Below are 18,766 nucleotides of genomic sequence, written 5' to 3' on the forward strand. Positions count from 1 at the left end.
TCGCGGCCCTTGGCCTCCATCATGGCTCGGGCACTGGGGAACTCGGCCAGCACCTCCGCCAGGTCCTCCTTGGAGAGGCAGAAGAGGTCCGAGTAGCCGATGCTCATGATGTTGGCCGTGCGCCGGTTCCCCGAGATGTTCCCTGGGGGGGACAGGGGCTGCGGTGAGGCTGGGGGGGCCGGAGGGCTGCGGCGGGGTGCGGTGGGGAGGGGGGCTCACCTTTGATGTTGATGAGGCTGATCTCCCCGAAGTAGAGCCCCTCGCCCAGGACGGCGAGCTGTGTGATGCCGTCCTCCGCCACCACGGCCAGCCGCCCCTCGCGGATGAAGTACATCTCGTGCCCCACGTCGCCCCTGCGGCAGACGAACTCGCCGGGGCCAAAGACCTGGGGCCGCAGCCGCAGCACCAGCTGCCGCAGCACGCCACGCTCCCAGCTCTGGAAGAGGCCGACGCGGCGCAGGGCTGGGAGGTGGACACTGGCGGCCACCTCGGCCCGCAGCCCCCGCGGCAGGTGCCGCAGCACCGCCTGCTCCACCGGCAGCTTCTGCTGCGCCCGCAGGTGCTGGTGCCAGCGGGCCACCCGCCGTGCCAGCCGCCCGCCCGCGCCCTGCGCCCGCAGGTAGCGCCGCACCGGCTCAGGGTCGGGGTAGAAGGCAGCGTCGGCCGCGTTCATGTTGGAGATGACAGAGCTGATGCTGCCTGTGATGGTGGCAAAGCCCAGCACAGCCAGGAGGAAGCCAGCGGTGACAAAGAGGAACTCCTCCTCACGCCGGGGCTCTGGCGTGTCGCCCACGGTGGCGAGGATGAGGGTGGAGAAGTAGAAGCTATGGAGGTACTGCCGCAGTGGGCGGGCGAAGCCGGGGCGGCTGGCATTGGGGCAGACCCACATGTCGCTGCCCAGCCCCAGCCGGGCCGAGAGGGCGAAGTAGAGGCAGCCGTGCCAGTGGATGGTGATGAAGACGTAGAGCATCAGCTTGGTGACGCGGAAGGCGTTGGGGTGGGCTGTGCGCGTCTCCCGGCGGTCGAAGGCCTCGAAGAGCCGTGGCATCCGCAGGCAGCGGTTGGCACGCACCGCCGGCACTCCTGTCCCCAGGCGCAGGTAGAGCAGGTCGGTGGGCAGCACCGCAGCCACGTCCCAGGGGAACGACGGGGAGCGCAAGTAGCGCCGCCGGATCCGGTCACAGTCCCGCACCAGGATGCCATCCTCCAGGAAGCCTGGGGGACAGCGGGTCAGGACCGGGATTGCTGCCGGGGCTCCTTGGTGGGGGGCATGCTGGCACAGAGGGGTCTCCCAGCGTGGGGGGGCCCTGAGTGAGGTACAACAGGCTCGGGGTGACGCAGGGCTTTCCTATGCCGGGAGGAGGTTGGTGGTGCAGGACCGGGTGGGTGCCTGGGACGGGGCGCAGGGGGGTCCCTGGGCCTGATTCTCCCGGAAGGGACCCCAGGACGGGCGTCGTGTGGGACGTCGCTGTGGGCTGTGGGTCCCCTGGGGCTGAGGGACTCAGCGGTGGGTGCTGGGACCCCGCAGTGCCCACTCAGGCCCACCGCCCCGTGCCGGGCTGGCTGGTGGGGTGACGGCCGTGCCTGCCGGGTGGGGGGTGTGTGTGCACCCGGCAGTCTGATGTGTGGATGGGTGCACGCATGCGTGTGTGCGTGCATGCAGACATGGGCATGCACACGTATGTGCACGTGATGCATGGCTGTTTGCATGTAGCCGTGAGTGCACACATGCACCTGTGCACGTGTGTGCACATCAAAACGTCTGTGCACACAGGTGAGCGTGTGTCTGCGTGTGTAACTGTGGGCAGGCGTGGGGCAGGCAGGGTGCGGGCTTGGGGTAGGTGTGGGTCAGGCGGGGGGCTGGGGCGAGGCCGGGGCATGGCAGGGGCACGCCGGGGCACGGGCACCGACCGGTGTGGAGGTGCACAGCGATGTCCAGCAGGTAGAGCGCGTCGCAGAGGTAGTCCAGGCTCAGCCACAGCACCGTGTGCTGCTCCTGCAGCTCGGGGAAGCAGGACCTGGCGGCGCGGGTGGCATCACCAGGGCTTGGACGGTGCCGACGGGTGCCAGGACACCCCGTGCCCCCACCCCAGTCCCCGGGGCCCACCCTCGCCGAAGGCGCTGGGGGCCTTTGGCAGCAGCGCCCGCCCCGCACCCGCCTGGGCACCTGCAGATGAGGACGATCCAGTTGTAGAGGATGGGCAGCACCATGATGCTGATCCACCAGTAGTACCAGTCTCCGGAGGGGTCCAGGATCCAGGTCCGGGGGGTGGTGGTGCTGCTGGGGAGGTGGAGGGACCTCAGGGCCGCCCCATCCTGGCCGGCTGCAACCCCTGCCCGGCTGTGCTGGCCCCCGGCCCCCACCAGCACCGCACCGTGCCCCTGCTTGCTGGTGGCTTCTTGGCTCAGCTGGCCCTCGCCGTGGCACAGGGTGCTCTGTGCCCGCAGCCTCCATGGGAGCGAGGGGGGTCCCTGCACATGCTACCCCGGGCCCCACCGTGCTGCACTCACCCCCAGTTGTGTCCGGTGCCGGTGCCAGGCTCAGCCGTGGTGATGAGCCCGGTGGTTCTGTGCGGCTGGGGCCAAGCCCAGCGGCGGGACAGCAGGGAGCTGAGGCTGTGCATCCTGCACTGCGAGTGCGGTGCTGGTGAGGGTCCTGCGCCCGTCCCCGGGCACCCAGCGTGTGCTGCAGCCCAGCCGTGGCACCGAGTGCGGTCCCTCGGCAGGACCCGGCCGCATGGCTCCGCCAGCACGGGGCGCATCCTGGCAACGCGGGGCTCCCCAGGGCGCTCGCCGGCCCGCTGGGACGCCAGGGCCGCAGACAGCCGCGTCTCCAGCCCCACCGGGCACGCCGGGGCACAGAGCCATCGCCTGGCTCTGCCGGGGAACGTGGCAGACGGGCGTGGGGATGCCCGCGGGCTGGTGCGGGAGCCCCTGGGCCGAGTTTGGGTGCAGACAGGCAGAGCCGGGTCCCGGCCGCGCTGCTGGCGGGTGGGGGCACGCTGTCAGCCCTGCCCAGCCGGGGCAAACGTCCGCCTGTTACCAACGTTATTCTCATCCTGAATCCAAACCGCAGCACCATGCCAGCTACGAGGGAGAAAATTAGCTCCATCCCAGCCGAAACCGGGATAGCATCCACCCCTTGTCCCACGCCCCCTACGCCAGGCCAGGTCCCACGGTTTCCAGTACGTCCCAGTGAATCCCCTCTCCTCTCTCCTGATCTCCCGCGCAGGTATTGCACCCTTGGTCCGCGGGCCGTCCCTCTGCGACGTCCGTTGAGCTCATTCGGCCTGCGGCTCTGGGCTCTGTCCGCCACAACAGCCCTTCAGGGTGTGCGGCGTCGGGTTGTTGCACGCCGAGGCCAGCTCCGGTTCCACCACCGCTGCGCTTCGCCCGGTTTCATCAGAGGTCACTCTTGGTAAATCTGGGTGATTCTTACTGCGACGCCGTTGGTACGGCAGAGAGCCACCGCTGCGGTGATGACAGGCAGGACAGGCAGCAATTAACATCAGGCAATGAACATCGTACCCGGTGCATGGGCTGGCTGCTGCAGGGGTGCCCGGGGCGGGGGGTACCCGATGCAGGGGTGCCGGGTGCAGTTGTATTCAGTAAGGGGTACCCGGTACAGGGGGTACCTGGTGCAGCTGTACCCGGTGCAGGGGTACCCAGTACAGGGGATGCCCGGTGCAGTTGTACCTGGTGTGGGGATACCTGGTACAGGGGTGCTCGGTGCAGGGGGTACCCGGTGCAGGAGTACCCGGTGTGGGGGTGCCCAGTACAGGGGTGCCCAGTGCGGGGGGTGCCTGGTACAGGAGTACCTGGTGCAGTTGTACTTGGTGTGCGGGGTACCCGGCACAGGGGATGCCCGGTGCAGTTGTATCTGGTAAGGGGTGCCCGGTACAGGGGTACTCGGTGTGGGGGTGCCTGGTGCAGGGGTACCTGGCACAGGGGATGCCTGGTGCTGTTGTACCCAGTACATGGGGTACCCGGTGCAGTTGTACCAGGTGCAGTTGTACCCGGTGTGGGGGTACCCGGTGCAGTTGTACCAGGTGCGGGGGTACCCGGTGCAGTTGTACCAGGTGCAGTTGTACCCGGTGCAGGGGTACCCGGTGCAGTTGTACCAGGTGCGGGGGTACCCGGTGCAGGGGTACCCGGTGCAGGGGTACCCGGTGCAGTTGTACCAGGTGCAGTTGCACCCGGTGCGGTGGTACCCGGTGCAGTTGTACCCGGTGCAGGGGTACCCGGTACAGTTGTACCCGGTGCGGGGGTGCCCGGTGCGGTTGTACCAGGTGCGGGGGTGCCCGGTGCAGGGGTACCCGGTGCAGTTGTACCCGGTGCAGGGGTACCCGGTACAGTTGTACCCGGTGCGGTGGTACCCGGTGCGGTTGTACCCGGTGCGGGGGTACCCGGTGCAGTTGTACCCGGTGCGGTGGTACCCGGTGCGGTTGTACCCGGTGCAGGGGTACCCGGTGCGGTTGTACCCGGTGCGGGGGTACCCGGTGCAGGGGTACCCGGTGCAGGGGTACCCGGTGCGGGGGTACCCGGTGCAGGGGTACCCGGTGCGGTTGTACCCGGTGCGGGGGTACCCAGTGCGGGGGTACCCGGTGCTGTTGTACCCGGTGCGGCGGTGCCCGGTGCAGGGGTACCCGGTGCGGTTGTACCCGGTGCGGGGGTACCCGGTGCAGGGGTACCCGGTGCGGGGGTACCCGGTGCAGGGGTACCCGGTGCAGGGGTACCCGGTGCGGTTGTACCCGGTGCGGGGGTACCCGGTGCAGGGGTACCCGGTGCGGTTGTACCCGGTGCGGGGGTACCCAGTGCGGGGGTACCCGGTGCTGTTGTACCCGGTGCGGCGGTGCCCGGTGCAGGGGTACCCGGTGCGGTTGTACCCGGTGCAGGGGTACCCGGTGCAGGGGTACCCGGTGCAGGGGTACCCGGTGCGGCGGTGCCCGGTGCAGGGGTACCCGGTGCGGTTGTACCCGGTGCGGGGGTACCCGGTGCGGGGGTACCCGGTGCTGTTGTACCCGGTGCGGCGGTGCCCGGTTCCCGCGCCGGCGGCCCCGCCCCCTGCACCCCTCGGCCCGCCCGACCCCGCCGTCGTCCAGGCCCCGCCCCCGAGCCCGCCCCGGGCGCGGAGCAACCAATGAGCGCTCCGGAGCGCCCGGCCCCGCCCAGCGCCGGGAGGGCGGGCCCCGCCTACCGAGGCGGGCGGGGCGGGCCCGTGGGCGGGGCCTGCGCGGCCGTGGGCGGGGCCTGCGCGGCCGGTGCGTCGGGCGGCGGCGGGAAGATGGCGGCGGGCGCGCGGGGCCCGCAGCGGGGGCGGCCGGTGAGCGGGGGGCGGCGGGGCCGCGGCCGGGGCCGGGGCCGGGCGGGCGGGGGGCGGCGGAGGCGGCGGGGCCGGGGGGGGGAGGGAGCGCCCGCCGTGGGGCCGGGCGGGGCCGCGGCCGGCGCCCTTCTGCCGGGCGTACCGGGGCGCCCGGGCCGCCGCCTGCCCTTGGCCGTGCGGGGCTGCCCGGCCCCCGGCCGGCCCCTGCGCGGGGAAGCGGGCCGGGCGGTGTCCCCGGGAGCGCCCCGGTCCCGCGGGTCCGGGGGTGCCGTGGGCGGCGGAGCGGCCGGGCCGGGGCCTGGGCCGGGCCGCGCTGCCGTGGGCGCGGGGGGGCGGCGGGGCCTTGCCCGGGGCCGGGCCCCGTCCGACGCCTCCTCTCCTCCCCAGGTGCGGCGCTGAGGGGACGGGACCCGCCGCGACCTTGACCCCAGGTAGGCGGCTCTGCCCCGCCCCGGCGCCGGGGGGTCCCGGTGCCGGTCCCGCCGTGGCGGGGGCTGGGGGTGCCCGGGGCGGGCAGCGGCGCCGGGGGACCGGCAGCCGCGGGCACCGAGGGCGCGATGTCCGCCCGGCACCGGGCCCCCGCCGCCCTGGCGGGGGTCTCCGCGCCGGGGGGGGGGCCGCGGCCCCGCCGTGGCTGCACGGACGCGCCCGGCTCTCGGGCTCCCGGCCCCGCCGCTGCCGCCCCTGCCCCGGGCCGAGTGCCTTTGGGTGGGAGCCCTCCGGCCGGCAGCGAGACGGGGCCGAGCTCTGGTGCCGCTGGCCTGGCGGCCTTCGGCCTCGCCGTGCGCAGCGGCAGCTCCTCGCCCTGCGCCCGCGGTTGCCCCGCGGTGAGCAGGGTGAGCCCCTCTGCCCGGGGCTTCCCGCTCCCCGCCGGCCGCTCCGGGGGCCTCTGGGAGCCCCTCGTCCCTCGCTGCCTGTGCCGGGCTTTGTCCCCGTCCCCGCGGCGTCGGGGGGCAGCCGGGCCCCGGCAGCGGGCTCTGTGCCGGGCAGCTCCCCGGGGGCACGGCCCTCGCCGGGCCTGGGCAAGGGCAGGGTGCTCTGCTCGGTCTCCGGCGTGCAGGTTGGGGGCCAAGGTGGGCGGCTGTGCCCCCGGCATCCCGGCTGCCTCCCTGTGTCCCCGGCCACTGGACATCTGCTGCCCGTCGCAAGAGCTGCCCGCGGGCGGGACCTGCCGCCTCCTGCAGCCGGGACGCCTCACCCCAGACCGGCCTGGGAGGCTGGCGGGCGAAGGACGGGCTCCCGGTGTGCGGGCGGGCTCAGTGGCACCGTGCCGTGCCCCAGTGGGTCTTGGCTGGTGGCCGGGTCCGCTCCGCGCGTGGTGGGGAGCTGAGGCCGGGATGGAGCTGGCAAGTCCTGGCTCTCGGGGCTGCCGCGTGGCGGACAGGTCCCTTGCTAGCCCGGCCACGGGGCTGCCCGCCCTCGCGCCTACTGCACGCTGCGGCTGTCCCCGGTGTGTGACGTCCCGCGGGTGCCACTGGGCTTCGCCTCCCTGTCCCCACCTTGGTGACTGCTTTGCTCTGCTCCGGCTCGTCCCCAGCCCCACTTCGCCAGCCCCTGCGTGGGGGTCATACGGTGACACCGTGCTGGGCAGCCTGACCGCAGCCTGGTGTGCGGCGCGAGCCGCGGTGCCGGTGAGCTGGGTGCTGCCCCCGCCTGAGGCCAGTCTGCACAGGGGCTTGCCCCGACGCGCTGGCCTTCAGCGAGGTCTAACTTTAGCAACTGCAGTCAGACCTCATCCATGCTGGAACGGGACGCCGGTTGTGCCGTGGTATAAATATGTCTGGCCGGTGCCTGAACCGCAGGAGGGGCGTGCGCCTGCCGCCGGCACTGCCGTGCTCTGCTGCCCGGGGGCTTCGTCCCCCTCGTTAATGTGCTCTGAGAAGGCGCCGGGGCCCTGCCCTGCCTGTGTCCGCTGTCCCTGCTCCGGCCCTGCCACCATCTACTTCCTTCTTTCTGCCTCTTGTGGTTTGGGTTTTCTTTAATGGCCGCTTTCGCTTCCCTCCTGCCACGGGAGCTCCTCTGCCGTGGGACCATGTCCCAGGGGCAGCCCACCGTCTCCTTGCCATGTGCCTTGTACCGGCTTCTCGCTGGTCCTTGCTGAGCCCCGGTGTGCCTGTGCCGCCGGTGCGGCCGCGGTGACTCGCCATGCCGTGGGGCTGCGCGGGGCAGGGCTGCGCCTGGCCCAGCGGCAGAGGGTGGAGGCCACGGCTGTGCTCCTTCCTGGCACAGGGGCCACACGCGGGGCTGCTCCCGGCAACGTCCCCTGCGCCGGGCTGCCATCCCTGGGGAGGGCTCTGTGCCTGCCCCCCTGCCCTGGCACGCTCCAGCGTGCCTGCTGCGCTTGGCATGCGTGGTGCCCGGCCCTGCTCTGGCTGTCCCTGCGGTGCGTGCTGCCCGGCCGCCCGGGGAAGTTATTTCTGGCAGGGCTGGGCAGCTGGGGCTGCCGGCGCGGGGGCTGCCAGCGCTGGCTCTCCGCACTGTCACTCTTTCCGCATGCTGCTGAGGGGGTTGGCGGGGGTCCGCACGGGTGCAGGGCTCTGGGACGGGCGCTGCGGGGCTGCAACGGCTTCTCTGGGCCCAGCCCCTGCCCCAGGCTCCCCAGGGACACCGGCAGCGGTGGTGGGTGCAGGCAGCCGCCTCCCAGGGCAGCACGGTGCTCTGTGCCTGTGCCTACCCTGTGCCACAGTGTGCCAGAGCGGTGGCAGGGTGCCGGGGCGTGGGGCCCTATAAATATCCCCGCTGGCTCCCCGGCAGCACTGCTCTGCCGCACTGTCTGTGGGTGCACCATTGGTGCTGCCGCAGCTGCCAGGCTGAGCTTTCTCTCCTTTTTAAAGGCTGATGCTGCCAGTGCCCCCGTCCCTGGGGCAATGGTGGCGTTGGGGCCGGTGGGAGCCCCATCCTGCACGGGCCTTGGCCGTGGTTGGTGCTGCTCGTGACGCAACCTCGTGCCATGCTGCCCGTCGGTCTTTGCGCCAGGCGAGCTCACGTTTGCGACACAAGATTTTGCTTTGAGGACCCGCTGCCTCCTCCCACAATGCTCCTGCCTGGGGGTCCTGCCCGTGTCCCGGCCCCAGGGCCTCCGCTGTGGAGGTGGCTGGTGCCTTCTTGAAGGGCTCCGGCACGGTGCCGGTTCCTCAGCGCTCCCCTGCGCTCTGGCTGCCGGCGCCCTGCCCGCACCGCTCTCCCTGCTCGGCCTCCTGTGTGGGGCCCGGGGGGGTCGGCCCAGCCTGCTTGCCCGTCCCACCACAGGCTCTGGTTTTGATGGCAGCCCGCTGTCCTGGCCTCGCTGTCCCCAGCTTCCCTGCTGCAGGGCAGGGAGCGTGTGCTGGGACCGGAGTGGGCTGCGTGGGATGGAGCTGGGGGTCTGGTGGGACTGGGAGAGCAGACCCTGGGCTGGGCTGGGGGGGCCAGGGGAGGTGCCGGTGTCAGTGCTGGTGCACGAAGCCCTGTCCTCACTGCAGGACTGCCTCCGAGGGCAGCAGCTCTGGGGGCACCCCCTTCCCCTGCGTGGCACCCGTGGTGCAGCCGGCTGCTATCAGGCCAGGCCCCTGCCGCAGTTGTTGGGGGGCCCGTGACCCCCAAGATGGCTGCTGCTGGGCCATCAGTCCCGCCGGCTGTGGGGCGCGGGGCAGGCGGCTGTCCCGGCTGTTCTGGCTGTCCTGGCTGGCTGCCGGGTGCTTCCCACACGCCCGGGCTGGGCGCCGCAGGCTGGGCCGGCTCCCGGGTTCAAAGTGCGGAGCTGGGCGTGGAGGCAGCGCCGGCAGCCAGAGCCCTCCCGGCCTGCGCCGCCCCGGCACGCTCACCCTTCCTCTTCCCTGGCCCAGCTCCCGGTGCTCCAGCAGTCCTGTGCGCCACCGGGGAGCCGCGGCCCCGCTCACTGAGGTAGGCGACGCAGCCGCTCTGCCCCGTCCCGTCCTGCCGCCCGCCCTGGCCCCTGCCCGGGGAGCTGTGCCCGGCATGGGGCTGCGGGACGGTGTTGGCACTGACTTGGCTTCCACGTGCTCTGCACCTCCTCCGTCCCGGCCGCCCGGCTCGCTGCGGCGCTTCCGGTCCCGCTCAGGGGCGCCGGGCCGCAGCTGCGTGGCTGCGCCGGCCTCAGCTCTGGGGCCTGGGGCCGGCACCGCACTGGCTGCACGCGTCTGTCCCGATGCTGCTCGGCCCTCGAGGGCTTCCCCAGCGCCTCCCAGCCAGGCTTGCTCCTGCTGCGGTGACCTGCCCTGCCGCGCTGCTGGCCGGCCTGGCCAGGACAAACGCGGGGGTGCGGGCAGCATCGCTGCCGGCCGCTGCCCCGGCCGAGGCAGGAGCAGCTTCCCCAGCCGGCGCCTCTGGGTGCCGGGACCCCTTGCGAGAGCGGGGGTTTGGTGGTGGAGGGTGATGCAGGCAAACAGGCAGCTGCCTCTGGGCAAGGCAGGGCAGGGAGCTCGGGGTAGGCAGGACAGGGCAGTGCGGGGGGCCCTGGGCTGGGACAGGGGCGTCGAGGGGGAGCCAAAATGATCCTGTCCATCCCAGCCAACCTGGCGGGGGGTACTGCCGGGCCCGGGCTGCGGCTGCCTGCCCTCCCTCTTGCGCCCCGGGCATGGGGTCGAGCACCCTGGCAGCGCCGTGTGCCCCCCTGGGACTGTGCGGGCTCTGAGCTGCCGCTCTCCCCGCAGCCCAGCCCGGGGTGGCAGCAGCATGGAGAGAGGGGCCCTGTGGCCTGCCCGCTCCCCTGTGGCCCCGCGGTGCCGCCAGGCAGCAGTCGGATCCGTCCCGGCCCGCGGGGCGCCCCGCCGCTGCCCGTGACCGTCCCCCGCCCTGCCGATGGAGAGGATGAGCTGGCTGAGCAAGCTGAACCCGCGGGCGGCCGGGCAGCGTGCCCCCCGCAGCGCCAGCCTGCAGAGCCCCGTCACGGCCGACCCCGAGACCTGCCTCATGGTCTTCAAGAACCACTGGTCCCAGGTGAGCCGGGGCGGGGGCCGGGGCATGGGACCGGCAGTGGGGACCCCCCCACCCGGCACTCAGCGCCGCTGTGCTCCCCCTCAGGTCCTGCGCATCCTGGAGCGGCGCGGCTCCAAGCCGGCCCCCGACGACCTCAGCGCCGTGCGCAACAACACCTACCAGATGCTGAACCTGCTGGCGGAGGACCGGCCGCGGGGGGAGGCGCCCCGGGGGCCCATCCTGGAGTTCGTGGCCTCGGAGAACCTGCTGGAGCGGCTGCTGTGCTGGCACCTGCAGGGCGACTTCACCGAGGAGCGCAAGGTGGAGCAGCTGAAGCTCTACGAGATGCTCATCAGCCAGGCCCGGCAGCCCCTGCTGCGGCACAAGCCGGTGCTCACGCCGCTGCTGCGGCTGCTCAGCCTGTGCGCCGAGCCCACCTCTGCCCCGCTGGAGAACAGCCTCGTCCTGCTGCTCAACCAGCTCTGCGTCTCCGTGGCCAAGGAGCCCTCCATCCTGGAGCTCTTCTTCCACAGCCACACGGACCAGGGCCCCGCCAACCTCATCATCTTTTCCCTCCTCATCCCCTTCATCCACCACGAGGGTGTCCTAGGGCAGCAGGCCAGGGACGCACTGCTGCTCATCATGGCGATGTCCGCCAGCAACCACGCTGTGGCCAAGTCCATCACCGACAACTCCTACTTCTGCCCGGTATGGCTGGGGGTGTCCCGGCACGATGTCCCCCTCCCCGCAGCGGTGCAGGGGCCCGGCCGGTCCCCAGGAGCTGTGCTGCCGCTGCAGGGGCGGGTTTGTCTGTTGGGGCGGGAGCCACAACCGTCCGTGGAGGAAGGTCCTGCCCTGGCTCGGGAGCCTGAGCCCTGCAGCAGAGAGGGCTTCGAGATGGAGGGCTTGGCAACAGGCTGGGGACAAGGGGACCGGTGCCCTGGGGACAGCAGGGGACATAGGGCCCAGCAAAACTCCCCTGCTTTGAACTGGGATGGAGGAGGGCAGGTTTCCCCATGGGACTGGTGTTTGGAGGAGGATGGTTGGGTCCAGCAGCTGGACGCCCAGAGCCTCTGGCAGCTGGGAGGCAGGAGCAGAGCAGGCAGGGCTGTTGCTGGCGGACCAGAGCAGGCAGGGCTGGTGCCAGGGCTTGTGCTAGGGCTCCATGGTGCACGCTGGGGCAGTGCTGCAGGCATCTGCACCGGCTTTGCTCCTGCTGCCTGCCCTTCTGCTGCTCTCCTTCCTGCCCTGGCTCCGGCAAAGCACAGCTCCTTTCCCGTTCGCGCGCCGGCTGGGCCGGGGGCTGGCGGCGGGTCCGTACAGGCCGCCGCGCTGGGCGGGATGTCGTGGGTGGGCTCGGCTGAGGGGGCAGCGCGACGGCCGTCCCCGTGCAGGCTGCCCCGTGCTGCAGCTTCCTGGCAGGGGAGGCAGCGCCCGGGGGGCCGGTGGCTCGGGGGGAGCTGAGTGCCTGTCCCCCCAGGTCCTGGCCACGGGCCTGAGCGCCCTGTACTCCTCCCTGCCCCGCAAGATCGAGGTGCAGGGGGACGACTGGCACTTCCTGCGCCGCGAGGACTGGATCAGCGTCTCCTCCCTCGTCCTCTTCATGAACTCTCTGGAGTTCTGCAACGCCGTCATCCAGGTAGGGCTGGGGGGCCGCCAGCCCCGCGTGGGGCTGGCCGCGACCCTGACCGCCCCCTGCTCCGCAGGTCGCCCACCCCCTTGTGCAGAAGCAGCTGGTGGACTACGTCCACAACGGGTTCCTCGTGCCCGTCATGGGGCCGGCGCTGCACAAGGTGAGCGACCTCCCCGCCATGGCTGCGGGGCTACCTGCCGGCCTGGGCAGAAGGTCTCCTGCCTGTACCTCTGCCTGTGCGGGTGGGCAGGAGCCCCTGTGGGTGCCCGCGTGGCCCAGCCCCGCGCCGAGCTGCTGCTGCCCGCAGACCTCCATCGAGGAGATGATTGCCAGCACAGCCTACCTGGACCTGTTCCTGCGCAGCGTCAGCGAGACCGCCCTGCTGAAAACCTTCCTGCGCTTCGTCCTGCTGCACCGCCACGACAACAGCACCATCCTCGACACCCTCGTGGGCCGCATCAACAGCAACTCCCGGGTGAGAGGCGCTGGGCTGTCCCCACGGCCCCCCACGGCCCCCTGAGCTCCTGCCCGGCCATGGCACTGCCCTCCTGCCCGGCCGTGGGGCTGCCCTCCTGCCCCACTGTGGCTCCCTCACCTCCGACCTGTCCCCAGCTCTGCATGGTGTCCCTGAGCCTCTTCCGGACGCTGCTCAGCCTCAACTGCGAGGACGTCATGCTCCAGCTGGTGCTCAGGTAACCTGCCCCGTGCTGCCGGTGCGGGGGCCGACCTGCCGCTGCCCCGTGCCCAGGGAGGCTCCTCTGGGACGTGGCCCGGGGTCTCACCCCCAGCCGCGCACGTGGGGCAGCCCCGTCTTCTGCCTCGCTGCCGAAGGCGTCGGGGTCCAGCGGGGCTGCCCTGTCCCCAGCCGCGTCCCGCTCCCCTGCGCGTGGTTCCCCTGCGTGTGGCCCCCACCTGCGGCTCCCGTGTGCAGCCCCGTGCCCCCCCAGGTACCTGCTGCCCTGCAGCCACGTCATGCTGAGCCAGAAGCGGGCGGTCAGGGACCTGGACATCTATGGGAAGACAGCCGCCAAGTTCCTCTCCCTCATACCACGGTGCTGCCGTCCCGAGAGCCTGCCGCCGCCTGACCGGGAGGAGGAGCATGCCACCTGGTCCAAGGGTACGGTACCGGCGTCCCCACGGCCGTGGGGGGCCGTGCTGCATGGGTGCTGCCCCCCGTCCCGGCTCAGCGCTGAGCCCCCTCCGTGCCGTCGCCCACAGGCCACGGCAGCCCCAACGTGGACACCTCCTCGGTGGTGACGGTGCCGAAGCCCTCCACACCCTCCCGGCTCTCCTTCTTCATGCGGCAGCAGAGCGCAGCCCCCGAGGTGGCCGGCCCGGCACCGCGCTCCCCCGGCACGCCGTCCGGCAGCCCCTGCCACCGGGCCGGCAGGTGGGAGGAGGTGTCGGAGCTGGACAGGAACTACCTGGAGTACCTGCGGGACGCGCGGCACAGCATCGACCGCTGCGCCTGGGCCTGCCGCGTCTGGTCAGCCCCCTACGACGGCGAGGAGCCCAGCGCCAGCAGCGCTGCCCCCCCGTCCGACAGCGGCCCCCCGCTCGGCCCCGACTGCCTCGGTGCCCCGCGCCCCCCGGGGCCCCCCACCCCGCGGACTAAAAAGCGGGGCCTGCCCGAGGAGGGGGCGAGGGAGGGGCAGGGGGGACCCCCCGGCGGCGGCGGCAGTGGCGAGCCTGGTGGGGAGGGGCCTGGCCCCGGGACCCGGGACTCGGGGACCCTGGTGAACGGGGCACACGGGCCGGTGGAGCCAGGCCGGCCGGAGAGGGACGTGGTGGTGAAGAAGGTGCGCCGGAGCCCCCAGGGCGAGGGCGATGGCGCGGGGCCCCCACCTGAGTGGGAGCACCGGCCGGTCCTGGCGCAGAACGGGGCCGCGGCCCCCCCGCCCCCCCGGCCGCAGCCCCCGGGCTGGGAGCCGCTGCCCTCAGTGGACTCGCTGATCGAGGAGCTGCTGGCCCGGGTGCCAGCTGAGCCCAACGGGGCCGGCGTCACCATCGAGGCCTTCACCGAGGAGCTGCGGGAGATCGAGGCCGAGATGAAGAACGGCGGCAGCGGGGCTCTGCCTGCCCCCCAGGACCCCCCCGAGGTGCCCCTGTCCCGCGAGGAGGAGGAGGCCTTCGCCAGCTTCGCCACCCTGCCCGAGGGGGACACCACGGGCCGGGCACTGCCGCGGCCGCCGGACCCCCTGGCCCAGCTGGTGGCCAGCCCGCCGCGGGCGGTGGGGCCGCCCCCCAGCCAGCCCTTCACAGGTGGGGCCGCGGGGCCGGGGTCGGCGCCGGGGGGGTCCCGCTGCCCGCGGCCCCGCCTGACGTGCCGTCCCGCTGCCTGCAGGCCCCTTCGTCTCGGTGCTCTTCGGGAAGCTGGAGAACATGCTGCACAACTCGCTCTACGTCAACTTTCTGCTGACGGGGCTGGTGGCCCAGCTGGCCTGCTACCCCCAGCCCCTGCTGCGCTCCTTCCTCCTCAACACCAACATGGTCTTCCAGCCCAGCGTCAAGTCCCTGCTGCAGGTACGCCCGGGGCGGGCAGGGGTCCCCCGGGACCCCCGCGTGGCGCCCAGCCCTGCCCAGGGCCGGCCGTCATGGTGTTCCCTCACCCCGCAGGTCCTCGGCTCGGTGAAGAACAAGATCGAAAGCTTCGCCGCCAGCCAGGAGGACTTCCCGACTCTGCTCTTCAAAGCCAAGAAGTACCTGATCGCCCGGGGGAAGCTGGACTGGTCGGATGTGCCCAGCGTGGTGCCCTCCCTGCGCCGCGCCGAGATGCTGGGTGAGGGCTGGCGGGGCCGCCGGCGGCGCGGGTGAGGGCTGGGGCCGGACGGGCAGTGCCTGCCCGGCGAGGCATGGCACAGGGGCTGGCGGGGCGGCACGGCATTGCACGGGGGGCTGAATTCCATGAAGGGCTAGGTGTTGTGCAGAGGGCAGGGGCCGCGCGTGGCATTGCACAGGGGGCTCGGGGTGGCAGGGAGAGCTGGGGGCTGCAGATTGCATTGCATGGGGGGCTGCACAGAGGGCTGGGGGCTGCACATTGCCTTGTATAGAGAGCTGGGGGTTGTTAAGAGGCCCTGGGGGCCGCACGTTGCATTGTACGGAGGACTGGGGGCTTCCCCCTGCATTGCACAGGAGCTGGGGGCTGCAGGTTGCATCGCACAGAGGGCCGAGTGGTGTGGTGGGCTGGGGGCTGCACATTGCATTGCAGGGAGGGCTGCGGTCTGCAGGTTGTATTGGACAGAGGGCTGGGGGCTGCATGTGGCATTGCACAGAGGGTTCAGGGTGGCAGGGAGGGCTGGGGGCTGCAGATTGCATTGCATGGAGGGCTGCACAGAGGCCCTGGGGGCCGCATGTTGCATTGCAAGGAGGGCTGGGGGCTGCCCCCTGCGTTGCACAGGAGCTGGGGGCTGCAGGTTGCATCGCACAGAGGGCTGAGAGGGGTGCGGCGGGCTGGGGGCTGCCCATGGCATTGCAGGGAGGGCTGGGGTCTGCAGGTTGTACTGTACAGAGGGCTGCCTCTCCCTGGGTGCCGGGGGTCTGGGCCGTCGGCGCAGGACTGCCCCTGTCCCCGCAGTGAAGAGCCGGAAGCCGTCCATCGGGGAGCTGATCCTGCGGCACACCAACAGCCCGACGCGGGCGCGCCAGGCGGCACAGCTCGCCTTCCAGCACGTGCGGGACGGGCAGGTGCTGCAGGCGCTGGCCGGGGCCTCCATCTTCCGTGGCTCGGCCGAGCGGCAGAGCGAGGCGCTGCGCGTCAAGAACGCCGTCTACTGCGCCGTCATCTTCAGCGAGTTCCTGAAGGAGCTGGCGGCCATCGCCCAGGCCCACGCCGTCACCTCCCCGTTCCTGACCGAGCCCCCCGAGGAGTGACCCCCCCCCCGGCCGGCGCCTTTTTAACCACCCCCAGGACACGGACCTTTTTAATTTATTGGGGACGAATGTTTGGCTGAGACCTTGCTGCAATATGTACAGGAGTGATCGGCGGCCCGCTGCCCCCGCGGCTCGGGGGGCGGCAGGGCAGGACCCTGGGCAGCCCCCGGCGTGGCGGCGGGGGCTCGGCGGGGGCGCGGGGCGGGCTGGCTCTGCCCCCCTTTGACCCCGCCGCTCCCCGGGGGCCGCGCGTGCCGTGGGGCCCTGCTCCGGCCCGGGGTGTTCCCGGCGCTGTGGGACGTCCCGGCCCTGCTGTCGGCTGTCACCCACCTGGCCCCTCTCTATGCAACACCCTGCACCGCGGGGCCCCTGGGGGCGTGGGGCTGGGGGGGGCCGGGCGCAGCGGGGCCGGGGCAGTGCATGAGGAGGGCTGCGTGTGTCTGTGCTGTGTAAAAGCCCTTCTGTAATAAAGGATCTGGTCGAGGGCATCGCCTGCTGCTGCCTGCGCCGCTGCCTGCTGCTGCCTGCGCCGCTGCCTGCGCCGCTGCCGGGGCGGGAGAGCGCTGGGCTGGGCTGGACACTGGGTGCCCGCGGTTGGGCTGCACTGGGGCACCCACCGTCCATGTTGGACACTCGGGAGCGGGGCCGCCCCAGGAGGGGCTGGGGTCCCCCACAGTGCGGGGGTCCTGGCGCTGCTGTCCCGGCCGGGTGCCCCCGGGCACGCCACTGGCCTGGGACACGTCCTGCACCGGGGCACTGCGCTGCCCCCACTGCGGCACCTGTGTCTGCCCTCCCGGCCCCTTCTTCTGCCCCGGGGGGCTTGTGCCCTCAGCCCCCCGTGCCCCACAGGCGGGCGCTGGCCCCATGCGAGGCTGTGGCAGGTCCTGGTGTTGGTTAGTGGTGTACAACCGTCTGCAAAGCGCGGGCGCCACGGGGCACCCCGAGCGCCTGAGCCGGCCCCGGCGGGGGCTCAGCTGGGCCTCGGCAGGGTCTCAGCCTGCACCCCCAGAACGGGGACGCTTTGGGGGCTGGCGGGGGGACAGCCAGACCCCTCCTCACACTGCTCGGCTCCCCACATCGTTGCTGTCCGATGAGTCCCTGGCTGGGGCCGCATCCTGCCCTGCCCAGCACCGGGTGCGGGGATGGGGCCAGGACGCTGCGCTGCCCGCCCCCGCATGCCCCCCGCCTTCAGAGCGGGGTCTCCTTCCTGCAGCTGCAGCTTCAGCGCCTGCTCGAGGTGCAGCTGGGGGTCCGGCGCGGCGACGGCGAGCGGGGGCTGCTGCAGCTCATTGTGCTGGGGCAGTGGGGGCGGCCGTGGGGCAGTGACTGCCAGCGTGCGGGGTGGGTTCGGTCCCCATGGGGCTGGATCTCTCCTCCTGCCTCCCGCTCCCCCCTGGGGCCACACAGACCCCACACGTCTGGGAACCAGACCCCCCCCTCCGGCCAGACCCAGCCCAGGGACAGGGCGCAGGGCCTCGGGGGGTGTCACGAGTGGTGGCTGGTCTCAGCCCGGCAGTGGGCAGCCTCTGCCCCCGCCTCTGCCCCCCAGGAACGGGTTCCTCAGGCCCTGTGCGGGGGGTCCTGGGGGGGGGCAGCAGGAGAGCGGGGGCCACAGGGAAGGGGCCGGGGCTGGGCCCAGGGGTCCTGGGGGCAGGAGACAGGGTTGGGGGCAGCAGGGGGGAGCTGGGGAGCATGGGGGGGTGAAGAGGGGGGCTGGCAGGGGGTGCGGGGTGCTGGGGAGCACCCAGGGGGTCAGGGGTGCAGCTGAGCGGTCAAGGGTGTGGAGGGTGCAAGGTGGGGTGCAGGGATCTGGGGTGAGCCCACCCCGTGCCCCCCCGACTGCGCCTTGGCTGCCAGCCCCATGCGTGTCTGTGGGCCGGGGGGGCACAGGCTCGTCAGCCGCAGAACCGACATCCAGAGAACCGGGGCGTCCTCGGCGGGAGGCTGGTGGGGGTCAGCAGGGTCCCCAGGCGGCAGTGCCGGGGCCGGATCCTGCACCCGCCACTGCCCACTGCTGCCGAGTTGGGGCTGAAAGCCCCAAGGGCCTTCGGTGCCCCCTCCCTGAGAGGCACTGGGGCTGTTTTGCCCCCTGGACAAGGCGGGGGATGCTCGAGGGATGGGGGGAGGACATGGGGGCCGGGGCGCGGGGACCCACCGGCATCTCCAGCAGCACTCGGGGAGAGGATGTGGCAAGCCGGTGCGTGGCTGCTCCTCCTCGCCTGGGGCTCACCATGGCTGGGGCCCCTCCAGAGAGGGGCTGGGAGACGATGGTGCGTGCGGCCCCGCAGAGGGTGGCTTGTGGAGGGGGAGCACCCGCTCCATCCGCCGGCTGCTGCCCGGGCCCTGCGGCCGGCCGCCACACAGGCGGGCACCTGCCCGAGGTCCCGCATGGCAGGCGCCCTGTCCCGAGCGGCTCAGCATCCCCCTTCCCCCGTGCTCGCCCCCACCCCCCGGCGCCAGCCGTACGCTTGTACCAAGGGTGACGTTAAATTCCCATCCAGGTGACAATTAAAATGCTGCAGACAACCCCCAACTGGCTGCGACTCTGGGACAGGGAAGCCATGTTGGAGGGGGCTCCTCGCCACCGGCAGCTGTTCCCATGGGATCCATCACCTCTCCAGGCCTTCACGTGGAAATACGGTTTATCGATGGTGCCCAACGTTAACGTCCCGGTGGACCCCGCGCAGGCCCTCCCTGCCCCCGTTACCTCCACGTTGCACCTATCAGCCCAAACCTTCATCAGAGCCGCTCCCTGCAGGGCGGTGTCGATAGGCGTTAATTACCTCCATAGTCCTTTGAGTCTTTCTAAGTTCCAGCTCGCCCCAGTTGAGTTTGGCAGGATTTTGGCGCTCCTCCTGCCTGCCCGGCTTCCTTGGGCACTGAAAAGCTCTAACACAAACCCAACAGATGAGGTGGGAAAATCGCCCGGACCACGCTGCTCCTGGTGTCACCATGGCAGGGAGTGTCGATGCAGCGTGACCGCCTGGGCTGGCGTCCCTGCCGGGGGTCCCGGGTCAGCACCC

At 72.1% G+C, this 18,766-nt stretch overlaps 2 protein-coding genes across 4 annotated transcripts in view; one reads left to right on the forward strand and one right to left on the reverse strand.

Moving 5' to 3' along the window:
• CNGA4 (cyclic nucleotide gated channel subunit alpha 4) overlaps positions 1-2,624 on the reverse strand; it is a gene marked incomplete at both ends in the record, with an annotated part of 2,840 nt that extends 216 nt beyond the window's left edge. Inside the window, 5 exons of the mRNA XM_082304951.1 lie at positions 5-142; positions 220-1,215; positions 1,912-2,018; positions 2,168-2,281; positions 2,512-2,624. Coding sequence (XP_082161077.1) covers positions 5-142; positions 220-1,215; positions 1,912-2,018; positions 2,168-2,281; positions 2,512-2,624 — 1,468 coding nt within the window. The remainder of the gene's footprint in view (positions 1-4; positions 143-219; positions 1,216-1,911; positions 2,019-2,167; positions 2,282-2,511) is intronic.
• A 2,640-nt stretch (positions 2,625-5,264) lies between these two features.
• On the forward strand, positions 5,265-16,189 carry FHIP1B (FHF complex subunit HOOK interacting protein 1B). 3 transcript variants are annotated; one of them, XM_082304667.1, is made up of 13 exons: positions 5,265-5,323; positions 5,711-5,754; positions 9,976-10,261; positions 10,346-10,948; positions 11,721-11,879; positions 11,947-12,033; positions 12,181-12,348; positions 12,486-12,565; positions 12,821-12,990; positions 13,092-14,135; positions 14,218-14,396; positions 14,490-14,652; positions 15,448-16,187. In XM_082304667.1, exons 3-13 carry the CDS (start codon positions 10,124-10,126, stop codon positions 15,741-15,743), a joined length of 3,087 nt encoding a protein of 1,028 aa, XP_082160793.1. In that variant the 5' UTR covers positions 5,265-5,323; positions 5,711-5,754; positions 9,976-10,123; the 3' UTR covers positions 15,744-16,187. The 3 variants fall into 3 exon arrangements, with proteins under 3 accessions (XP_082160793.1, XP_082160792.1, XP_082160791.1); XM_082304666.1 differs by having other exon boundaries at positions 11,947-12,348; positions 15,448-16,188; XM_082304665.1 differs by lacking the exons at positions 5,265-5,323; positions 5,711-5,754 and having other exon boundaries at positions 7,271-10,261; positions 11,721-12,033; positions 12,237-12,348; positions 15,448-16,189.
• The last annotated feature ends 2,577 nt before the right edge of the window (positions 16,190-18,766 follow it).

Source organism: Platalea leucorodia, assembly GCF_965183815.1.
Source record: "Platalea leucorodia genome assembly, chromosome: 2".
Classification (NCBI taxonomy): domain Eukaryota; kingdom Metazoa; phylum Chordata; class Aves; order Pelecaniformes; family Threskiornithidae; genus Platalea; species Platalea leucorodia.

Bases quoted from the DNA above. Each gene is read 5' to 3' on its own strand.
- FHIP1B (XM_082304665.1), top strand. From the start codon at position 9,814: ATGATCCTGTCCATCCCAGCCAACCTGGCGGGGGGTACTGCCGGGCCC. The intron at 12,034-12,236 runs GTGAGCGACCTC...GTTCCTGCGCAG, and splicing joins TGGGGCCGGCGCTGCACAAG to CGTCAGCGAGACCGCCCTGC. The intron at 14,397-14,489 runs GTACGCCCGGGG...CTCACCCCGCAG, and splicing joins GCGTCAAGTCCCTGCTGCAG to GTCCTCGGCTCGGTGAAGAA.